We start from the raw sequence: 10,745 nt of genomic DNA on the forward strand, positions 1-10,745 counted from the left end.
GTGCAAAATAAAGTCCACATTTTAGTGTGGGAGTCCAAAAAACTGTTAGTGGATCCTGTCAAATTTTCGTCTTTTATAAGCCTTTTTGTGAACCATACTCTGGTTAACGAGCGACTATTTGGGTATTTTGATTGATCCAGTGAGGGAATGAATCCGTTTGATTCGCTAAGAAATGAAATTCGTTCGATCCTAAAAATGGGTTTATTTATACCCTAAAGCATTAAATAATGGATGGACAATTGCATTTTCCAAATTTTCCAAATTATTCAGATATTCTAATGCCCAAAATATATCCATAAACACAGTACTGTCAGTTACAACAGCTTGAATGGCTGGCGGCGCACGCTTGATTTGCCAAAAGACAAAGAAAATATGAGAATAGTCTACAATAACATCTTTACAACAACATTGCTTTGCTATACCCCTTTTCTTAGTTTCAACCCCACCGTCCCTCTGTTAGTGCCCCTTCTCTCAGACACACAAACAAACCGTCCCTTCCCCCAAGGTTGTGACCATTTCCCCCCTTTGTTAGTAAATAATAGGAGTCATCATGCAAAAAGTTTAAAGAAGGCCAATCACGCCGCCATTTTATGCACCCACTCAATGGCGAGTCACACAAAGAATCCATTTCCATCGGCTAATTTAAGCGAGTAACCAAGATATTTTCAATCAAATATCCCCAATAATGTATCAGACTTCATCCATAGATGGGTCTTTTGAAGTTGCCACCGTTATATTTTCAATTATAAACAAAGAAGTGGTTGATCGACATTCATTCAAATCTGGCAATCCCTCAATAGCAAATGACGTGTGGCTCTATTGCATGACTGTTTTCCCATTGGGGGCGAAATTATGATAACCACATTGTCATGCTAATAAGTCTAGCTTAATTGTATATGAGCATTTGTTAACTTCGCTTACAGCGGTAATTTGACGAATTCTACTCAAGGATTGATGATGCAATAATGGGAAGCAATGGTTTAATAATCTTGTCAATGCTTCTCCAAACCTCTGTTCTCATAGGTAAGTAGATAAGTTGTACAACTCTCTCCTAGACAGTGTTCAATCTGTTGTTGCAATTTGGTATGTTCACTTTATCTAATGACTTTTAAAAGTGACTAAACAGTTCTTTCAATAATGTTCGAATTGGAAGTAACATTATAGTTATAATGTCGAGAAAGGTTGCAATTGAAATGTTACATCGGACGATGCTCGTCAGAAAGTAGTTTCATATCTTTCCGCTCTACTATTAATTTTTAGCTGTTTAACGGTTTTGTCTTAATGGTTGACATGATTCATTTTGCATACTCTTATTAATGGAGCTATACGTTCTGACATATACTAGTTTGTTTTTAGTTATAAAGTTTGAAAACTCGCATTTCTAGGGAAAATTGAATAGCTTCAGCTGAACTCGTCCATACAGCAAATTCACGTGGGTGTCATTCCAAATAGTATAGTATTTGATTTACATGGTTGAGCACGCGAGATCGTGACTCATGATTTTTTTGGATCGGGAGGTTTTTTTTGGGTTTTCTTTCCACTACGCATAAATGCGATAAATGTCGAGGAGTGTTCAGTATTTGGATGTTAACAAGGCGCAAAAGTTAAGAAGATGCGAAATGTACTTTAGCCATTTTAGTATTTTGCAGCACTATATTGTAGCTTTTACAAATTCATGGATGAATGATATTGTATTTAAAGCAGCTAGTTTTGAAAACAAGACTGTGCGGGAGGGAGATGACGTCACTATCAAGTGCAAAACACTTCAATCAAGCTTCAGCTCTTCCTACACCTGGACAAAAGATGGTGTACCAAGAAGTACAAAAGAGCGGGAATTGAACATAACCGCTGTGAAGAGGACTGATGCTGGCGTTTACAAATGTTTTGAAGGGAACTTGGAGCGTGGAGCTACACAGCTTACTGTGGAATGTAAGTGGTCGATTTAGTTCTATTCTGCTGAATGTGCAAAACGCAATAAAAAAGAGTATCAAAACTGGAAAGAGTATATAAATGAATCAGTGGATCAATGAATGAATGTACTATTTAAGAAGCGTTATACTTTTATTACATCGTTTTTTTTTTTCGAATAAATAAACAAATTGATTAATTAATAACGTTTTTGATCATATGTGGGGGGGGGGATAAAGAAAGTTGCATGGTCTCTACTGCTTAGCTGCTGCTCGTAGTTCTGCTTGTAATTTCAACTCTCTAAGCTAGCCACGACACAATGACGGGATCGTTGCAAAAAAAGGCGCGCTGCGCCCTACGCTGCTGCGTATGGAACTTACATGGGGTTAAAAGTAAGGAGCTCGTGAACAAGTTGGAATTGCAAGAAGTAAGACATTTTTTTTTTCAGCAATCACGACATACTCGGGATTGTTGAGACTCATGCTGGTGCAGACTCGAGGGATCTAGAAGTCGAGGGTTTAAAGTCTTTTCTAAACACAGGGAAAAAACGGGATGTAGATATGCGGGGGACATTTCAATTTACATCAGTAAAGCAATTGCAGACGGCGTTAAATACATACCATCCAAAAATAACAATATAATTTGGTGCAAAATTATCAAGGAATATTTTTCCCTCGACGAGGAACGGCGTACCTGAGCCCCGTAAATAACAAAGGCAACAAACAAGAAATACTAGACGGTTTAGAGCGAGAAGTACTCGATTTTTCAGTCAAAGGGAAGATCATCCTACAAGGTGATCTAAACGCGAGAACGGGTGGATCGCAGGACTTTGTTGCGGATGACAACGATCAGTTTCTAGATCTACCCGAACATTATTTGTCCGACGTCCAACATTCGAGATTTTCGTTCGACAACAAATCTGATAGTCGAGGAAAGCATTGATCGGTATTTGCAGTTCGCTAAGGTTTAGGATTATCAAAGGTAGAATAATCGGGGATTGCCCTGGACAGAAAACGTGTCACAAATACAATGGCTAGCACGGTAGATTACGTCATAAGCGACGAGTCCTTATTAACGAGCTTCCGTCACTGCAAAGTGAATGACCTAATACGATATCTATCTGACCACTGCTCTATATCATATATTATCCGTATAAAAACGAAACTAATACGTTCTGATAGGACGCAGCCCGCCGCATGCTCGAAACAACCGTTTAGACGGCTTTTATGGAAGGAAGCTGCTAGCGAGAAAGCTAATTCACTTTTGGAGACAGATAGATATAGAAAAAGATTCAGTGGCATTAATAGCAGTTGCGAATATAACGATGTGGATAACATGATCAACGATGTTACTAATTTATTACTAGAGCTGAGTTTGGAATCTGGTCTTAAATACGGAAAACCCCCAAAAGAGGCTATAGAAACTAATCAAGAGTGGTTTGATAACGAATGCAAGCAACAGAAAACTTTTTTGAATTCCCTTGCTAAAAGACTTCGGCTTGACCTCGGAAACTCTGATCTGAGAAACACGATTCATAGCCGGAAAAAGAAATTCAAATTATTATGTAGAAAAAAGACATGTGAACATAGAGCGAACATAATAGATAATTTGGATTTCGCTAATCCAAAGGCAACATGGCGGACAATCAAACACACCTTTAACCGCACTCCACATAAAATAACCAACAAACCATCCTTAGATGCATTTTATAGATTCTTTAAAGCCCAGCGCTGTATCCAGCATTCCTCAATCATACAAGACAAGGCCCTAAGCCATACACAACAACAGACTGGGCCACTCCACTACGAAATTGAGACACTTGAGGTGAAATGTGCGCTTGACAAACTGAAAAACGGTAAAGCTCCAGGGTGCTTCAACATATTAAATGAGATTATTATTACAGCAAAAATAATTTAATAGCTCCCCTCACAAAAATCTTCAATGAAATCCTCAAGGGAGGATATTGGCCAAACGCCTGGGGCCTGGGACTTATTATACCCCTTCACAAAAATGGGACCTCCAATGAGGTAAATAATTACCGAGGTATAACTCTGCTTCTAAGCTTATGCAAAATTTTTGCTTCTATCTTAAGGTTGTAATTTTATCTTGAGATGAACAATGTAATGCCAAAAGAACAAGGTGGTTTTCGCAAAAAGAATGGTACCACCGACAATATTTTTGTCCTGAAAACACTGATAGATAAATATGTAAAAAGCAAGCCTAAAAAAAGGAAAAATCTCTTATTCAGCTGTTTTATAGACTTCTCGAAAGCCTTTGATACAATCCCTCGTGAGAGATTGTTTAAAAAGGTGCAAAAATCAGGAGTTACCGGAAAGTTTTTATCACTTTTAAAAACTGTGCACGATAGCGATAATGCAGCGGTCAAGGTAAATGGTCAAGTTTCGGAGGCGTTTCCTTGCTGCATAGGGGTAAAACAGGGATGTGTTCTGTCAACCACACTCTTTAATTTGTATCTTCACGACCTATCGGACAGTTTAAGAGAACTACAGCCGCAGCGCGCGAATGTTTAGTTATCAACAGTATTCCGGTTAACCACCTTCTATATGCAGATGACCTTGTTCTTTTAGCGAAAGACGAAAGCCTCTTACAGACCAACCTGAATTGTATGAAGGATTTTGTTCAAGCCAACGGTATGAAACTCAATTTAGACAAAACAAAGGTAGAAATATTCAATAATAGTGGGAGGTCCTTGAATAAGTTTGCATTAAATACCTAGGCCAGAATTTAGAAAACGTAACCACATACAAATACTTAGGCCTGACATTCAGTTCCATCGGAAACTTTAATGCCGCCAAAAGCGATTAAAAAAAAAGTAGCTCCTAAAGCACTTTTTAAACTCAAAAGAGAAATGGGCAACAATTTCAGAACAAATGTCCTGCTGACTAACCGCCTTTTTGACTGCCTCATTAAGCCAATCCTTCTATATGGCAGCGAAATCTGGGGCGTCGATGAAATAAAAAACGAACATGACCCAATAGAGCTGGTGCACGCCAAATTTTGTAAGTTTATCCTCGGTGTCGGCAAGTATGCCCCAAATATAGGCTGTCGGGCAGAACTAGGAAGATATCCTCTGTCCATAGACGCGAAATTAAGGGTATTGAGTTTTCATAACAAACGATCCGAAGCCCACAGGAATTTCTTATCACATGATGCATATTTGGACTGCACCCCCGGAACCTACACTTACAACTGGTATGTTAAAGGCAAAGCCATGGTGTCTTCGGTGGGACTGGGTTTTCTCTGGGGAAACTTTCAAGTAATTGAGAAAAAAGCGCAGCAATATTTGTTTAAGCAAAGGCTTCAAGACATTGAATTCCAAAATTTTGAAGCTGGGATTTTTAATGATTCAAAAAAGCCCGGACAAAAGAACAAACTTAGAACTTACTGTAAGTTTAAGACAAAATATGACAAGGAAATGTACCTAGTTAATGTTCAAAACATCAAGCATAGAGAAGAGTTGACACGCCTAAGAATAATAAGTTGTCTTAAGTTAGAAATAGAGGCTGGACGGTACTCCAGACCGTACCGCAGCCCGGAGGAAAGACTCTGCCGGCAATGCGACCTCAACGAAACAGACGATGAGTGGCACTTCCTACTGAGGTGTCCCATCTATGATAACCTTAGAAAAGAAATGCTTGATGTTCTGGAAAAAGACAAAATTAGATTCCACAACAAGGAACAGCTTTTTCATCTACTCTTAAACCCGCCAAAAAGGTACAAAAGGCTGTTGCAAAGCACATTTTTCTGTGAATGTGTATAAGGAAAGGAAAAAAGGAAATATAATAAGGAAAGGAAGTATAGAAATTTATTGGTTGAAACAACCTATGTAACGTTATGTAAAGTTATATGGTACCAATAAACATCATCATCATCATCATCAACATCATCATCATCATCATCATCATGGTCCGAAAGTCACGAGGAAGCTTTAGCAAACACAAAAATCTCTGCTTTGTCATATGCCACACAATTTACATAGAGTAAAGTTAAACCAACAGTAACATGAAACTCGTGTCCTGATTCTTAAAGGGCAAGAATATCAACATTTAGAATTAATGTTATAAGCAATTTCAGCACTGCAAACAATAGAAAATTAAAGAGCACTAGTCAAATTGATCTTTTGTTAATTTTATATCTTTAATACCCTCTTTTTTATAAGAACCTTTTTTATAAGAACGTCCAGGCTGAGATTTCACAAAATTTTAAGAACATGCTAAAACATGCCGAGGCTCAGATAGCAGAGAAATGTTTCTTTTCTTGTCCTGATGTGTTCTAAAATGTAGAATCAAATTGTGCTCATAGTAACAAACTTAATATTGCTATTTATCATCATTTGTTTAATTCTCTTCCTAATCATTCGTTTAGTATTATATTCTTACTACACTAAATTTTAAGAACATCGTTAAGAACACATTCAGCCTTAAAATGTCACAAAAATAAGTCTCAACTGAAATCAACTGAAAATAAGCCGTTCTTATAAAAAACAGTGTATCTCAATGTCTTTTACCATTTTTACGCTTGGTATTTTTCTAGGCTGACAAAATAGCAGCGATATATCTAGGTACACAGGTGGGGGGGGTGGGGGTGTTTGCCTCTTTTGTGTGTGTGCACCTCTTCATACGCCGTTTTCGTTACAGATCAACCATCATTCGACCACAAGACAATAGAGATTGCCGTCTATGATCTCCAGATAGTCCAGCTGCCATGCGAGGTCGATAGCTTTCCTCATGCAAATTTTACATGGCGCAAAAACGGCTACCTGCTGTCGGTTAGCAAGCGACTGGTGGTCTTACCTGCATCAAGCTGCAACCGAAACACAAGCACGTTGATGGTGGCAATGACAGGAGACGAGGAAAACTCTGTGTATTCCTGCGTAGCACAAAATCCACACGGAATGGACACAAAGACTTTTCGGATCGCTACGAACTACAAAGGTACGGTCGAACTGTGAATTTTTTCTAATCATTTTGCGCACAGCTGCCATGTGTAAGTTTCTCCACCATTTTGTGCGCAGCGGGCGATTCTTTCACGAGGTAGGGAACTTTTGGGAGCGCCTACAGGTTTTCTCTCCAAGCATGCATTCTAAGACGCATAGCAAATTTGCGTTCTGCAACTAGTGGATCATGGTGGATAGTCGATTCAACCATGATGCCACATCCATGGCAATCAAGGAGGAGACGGTGCAATGGAGGGGCAAGAGAAACGGAAGAGTAGGAGAAACTGGGGGGGGACTCACTCTATTAGATTGAAAGGCTCAGAACACTCTCAGGAGAAAAAGGGGTTGGTGGTGTTCTATTGTCAACAACTGTATTGCGGTGGTTTGTTATCTTTGTTATATATTAAATATATAATTTATATATAAATTTGTTATCTAATAGCTAACCAAGCGCTTTCTATTTCAGCTAAAAGTGGCGGGTGGGGCAGCCCTGATGTCGCTGGACTCATCGTTGGTCTAATGCTATCGGTTCTCCTCATATTTTTCGTCACATTCTTCATCGTACGAGGTCATAGAAGACTTGAGGATTCCAAGGCTACTAAAAACCCACACACTCGTCTGGACGAGAATGGTCTCACCGCAGATGGGGCCCAAACTGACAGCCCCGCCCACTTTCAAACTACAGGGTTCCGTACACTTCCTGGTCAGAGCCACAAAGTAAGGTCACCTGAGAGAAAAGTTCTGGTAATGGGCGATGACGTAGGAGCTGTTTACCCTATCAAGGCTTCTGGTGAGATTGAAGATAGCGACTGTGCTGAAAGGATCCTGAATCTGTCACAATTACCCGAGTACAGGCACACTAGCTTGGTTTAGAAGACTTGCTCGTGATATTATTACCCGAATTGTTGTGAAAGAGTGGATGGAAAATCGAAGGGATAACTCGTGTAGTGAGAGTGGAAATTTAGTTTGTTGCAGCGGTGTATATTGTTTGGAGGAAGCGGTGTATATTGTTCGGAGGAGCGGAGGAAAAAACTAACGGGAAAGTCGTTTAGTGGCAGTAGGTATCTCAGTGTATTGCAGCAGTGTACATTATCTGAATTTCCATAAAAAAGTGGAGGAAAAAATAAACGGGAGTGTTATACAGTGAGACTAGAAACTTCAGTTGGCAGCATGTAAAATTGGTCACTGAATAAGATTTAAAAATGATTGATTAATTAAAAATGTTTGAAAAGTGGAGGAAAAAATAAAAGGGAATGTTATACAGTGAGAGTAGAAACTTTAGTTGGCAGCATGTAAAATTGGTCACTAAATAAGAATATAAATTTATTAATGGGAAATGTTTGATTTATTAAAATGCTAGATTAATTTCTCAGCGAAAGCAAGAATCCGAAAAATTTATCACCCACCATATCCTCTTCAATAGGTGCCTCTAAACTTTAGAAAACCGGGATGAAATGGAAAAGCAACTACCTTGCTTCTTTTCTGGTATTTGTGGACAAAAGTGATACCTGAAGAATAGGCAACCCTCAACATAGGTTGCGATATAGGTACCCCTTTAAGGATGCCCACCACCACACACACACATTTTGAGTAATCCTGTATTCACCCCTGACACTGCCCTGCTAAATAATGTACATTTTATTTTTTGCATGGTTATAATTATGTTTTCCAGGCAAACAAACACAGACACGCTTCATGGCACTCCTAATCTTGTTTAAATATCTCACATGTTTGAGTAAAGGGCACACTCGCTTGAGTTTGTTAACAGTTTCTTCAATCTCTTTTTGACTGGGAAGTAAAGTCATGCCATTGGCTGTCAGCTCTTTCAGGCTTAGGCATTTTATGCAATGTTTCCATAATTGTATGGGATGAGGAAAGATTTAGGCTTTTGAGAGAATCATTAGCTAAGGATAATCTACAAGGTCCATAGCAGTTATAAAGTGAAAGACTTTCCAAACCAGAGCAAGAACCCAGAAATTGGCTCATCGATATACCAAGGTTGCAGTTCTTAAGGAAAACTTGCTTCACTTTGCAGTCTTTTAGGTTGACTGACTCAAGGTTGCATCTTTTGACGCAAAGCCTGTGGATGGTCAAGTTTCTGTTAAAAATTTGGGTATAACATTTTGGTTTCATTTGATCAATCCTCCTTGCAAAATCAATCTCAAAGTACTTCACACTGTTGACATTCAGAATGACATTCCTTAAAGCCACTACCTCCTGCAAAACAAACTTTTCAAGAAAACCTGTAGTCAGTGTGATTGACTTTGCCTGTGAAGTTCTTCTTATGGACTTGAGAGTGAAAGACGAAAGTTTTGGACAAGATACATCCATGGTCAGTAAACCTTCCCCATTATCAAGCAAAGTTAGGCACTCTACAGATGGACATGAAAATTGATCAAGTCGAAAGCTAGGAGTCTTTGGTTGGATATCTAGTATTTTGATATCCGGGTTTTGGGTCAGCAAACAGAGAATCTTGTTGAATGGAAAAGCTGGACAGTCTAGAATCCTCAATTTACGTAAACAACTTGGGAGAATTCCTTTGAATTTTCTGAGTTCAAAACATCTGGTTATGTCTAAAATTCTCAGGGAAGGTGAATTGATCTCAATGCTTTGAAAAGATGTTGAAGCATCAATGGTTACTTTGTAAAGCCCTGGTAGATTCAGAGCTAGATGTTTGAAGTCTCCAACTTGATAAAGTTTTACTTCTCTCAAGGATGTTGAGCTTAAAGTCAGTAACTGTGTTGAAGGTATACCATAAATCTGATCATTTCCATATGAAAATTCCTCAAGACATAGAAAGCCACTGACAATTTCATTCAATTCAAAAGGTCCAACTTGTGACCTTTCAACACTCAAGTGTGTGATTCGGACATTATGTGGAGACTGTAACAAGTCTTGTAAGAACGTTAATGTTTGATTATCAAACCTTGTATATCTCAAACCTAACTTCTTTAACTCTTTGAAATTATCCACTAAAGTGTCTAGATGTGTTTTTGTGAAGGTGCCTAGCGCATCCCCTTTGAATTTGCAAGCTTCAAGATTAATACTACTTAAAGTTTTACTGCAAAAACGCAGTTCTTCTATGAGGTTTCCATTCCATGCCATACCAGTAACTTCAATTTCTTGTAGCGAGTCCAGATTCCTACAATTTCGCAACAGAACATCCATGAAATAATAATTACAATGGTGCATTTTTAAAACACGGATATGTTTTCCCATCGATCTTAATACGCAATTAAACCTTCTGAGGAAAGCAGAATCTAAGTAACATCTTGTGATATTTCGTATTTCGACACGATCCCATAGTTGAGGATCAGGGTTCGTGATAATCAAGTTTCTCCACTTCTTACAAACACAAGCGATGGCAAAGAGGTCCTCATACACAGGGTGGAAACATTGGAAGATCTTCACCCACAACTCGTCTGGTAGAATTAAAACAAAGCAAGTATTCATGGGATCCATGGGGATTCCTCCGTATTTCAGCACAGCAAATTAATAACAGAATCATCTACATAAGTCAGACATAAGTAATTAACACATCTTCTTACAATACATAGTCTTCTTGAGTGTATTTCCTAGCGCTTTGAAAACCCGGGTTTGAAAAACATTTGGTGGCCATCTTGAATGTTTGAATTACAAAGTATGGTCAGCGGTATATAATCAAATTTTCTCTTATAGGGGAGGGGTCATATTGCTAAATTACTACCAGAAACATTTTTCTTAAACTTTTTCTTATATCAACAATTTTGCAAGAAATAATTGAGAAAAAGTAATGAAATTTTTCTCATGAGGTGATAGTTTCGTTAGATGCAAAAGAAATAGCTTTCAAGGAGTATGTATTCTAATTATATTCCAGTCTGTCCACCCTAATGACAAAAAG

The 10,745-nt window shown here is 38.5% G+C and overlaps 2 protein-coding genes across 4 annotated transcripts; one reads left to right on the forward strand and one right to left on the reverse strand.

Annotated features, from left to right (window-relative positions):
* Window positions 1–611: 611 nt before the first annotated feature.
* LOC5516904 (hemicentin-2) lies at window positions 612–8,189 on the forward strand. 3 transcript variants are annotated; one of them, XM_032386790.2, is made up of 4 exons: window positions 741–1,023; window positions 1,705–1,929; window positions 6,567–6,863; window positions 7,332–8,189. In XM_032386790.2, exons 1-4 carry the CDS (start codon window positions 966–968, stop codon window positions 7,736–7,738), a joined length of 987 nt encoding a protein of 328 aa, XP_032242681.2. In that variant the 5' UTR covers window positions 741–965; the 3' UTR covers window positions 7,739–8,189. The 3 variants fall into 3 exon arrangements, with proteins under 3 accessions (XP_048575691.1, XP_032242681.2, XP_032242680.2); XM_032386789.2 differs by having other exon boundaries at window positions 749–1,023; window positions 1,702–1,929; XM_048719734.1 differs by lacking the exons at window positions 6,567–6,863; window positions 7,332–8,189 and adding an exon at window positions 2,357–5,802 and having other exon boundaries at window positions 612–1,023.
* A 296-nt stretch (window positions 8,190–8,485) lies between these two features.
* Window positions 8,486–10,623, reverse strand: LOC116620873. Its single transcript, XM_032386785.2, has one exon. The coding sequence runs from the start codon at window positions 10,325–10,327 to the stop codon at window positions 8,639–8,641; it is 1,689 nt and encodes a 562-aa protein (XP_032242676.2). The 5' UTR covers window positions 10,328–10,623; the 3' UTR covers window positions 8,486–8,638.
* Between the last annotated feature and the right edge of the window lie 122 nt (window positions 10,624–10,745).

This window comes from Nematostella vectensis, chromosome 12, assembly GCF_932526225.1.
Source record: "Nematostella vectensis chromosome 12, jaNemVect1.1, whole genome shotgun sequence".
Classification (NCBI taxonomy): domain Eukaryota; kingdom Metazoa; phylum Cnidaria; class Anthozoa; order Actiniaria; family Edwardsiidae; genus Nematostella; species Nematostella vectensis.

Excerpts from the sequence above, each read along its gene's own strand:
- LOC5516904 (XM_032386789.2), top strand. The coding sequence starts at position 966 with ATGGGAAGCAATGGTTTAATAATCTTGTCAATGCTTCTCCAAACCTCT. Across the intron at positions 1,930-6,566 it reads TACACAGCTTACTGTGGAAT|ATCAACCATCATTCGACCAC; the intron begins GTAAGTGGTCGA and ends TTTTCGTTACAG. Across the intron at positions 6,864-7,331 it reads GATCGCTACGAACTACAAAG|CTAAAAGTGGCGGGTGGGGC; the intron begins GTACGGTCGAAC and ends TTTCTATTTCAG.
- LOC116620873 (XM_032386785.2), bottom strand. The coding sequence starts at position 10,327 with ATGGATCCCATGAATACTTGCTTTGTTTTAATTCTACCAGACGAGTTG.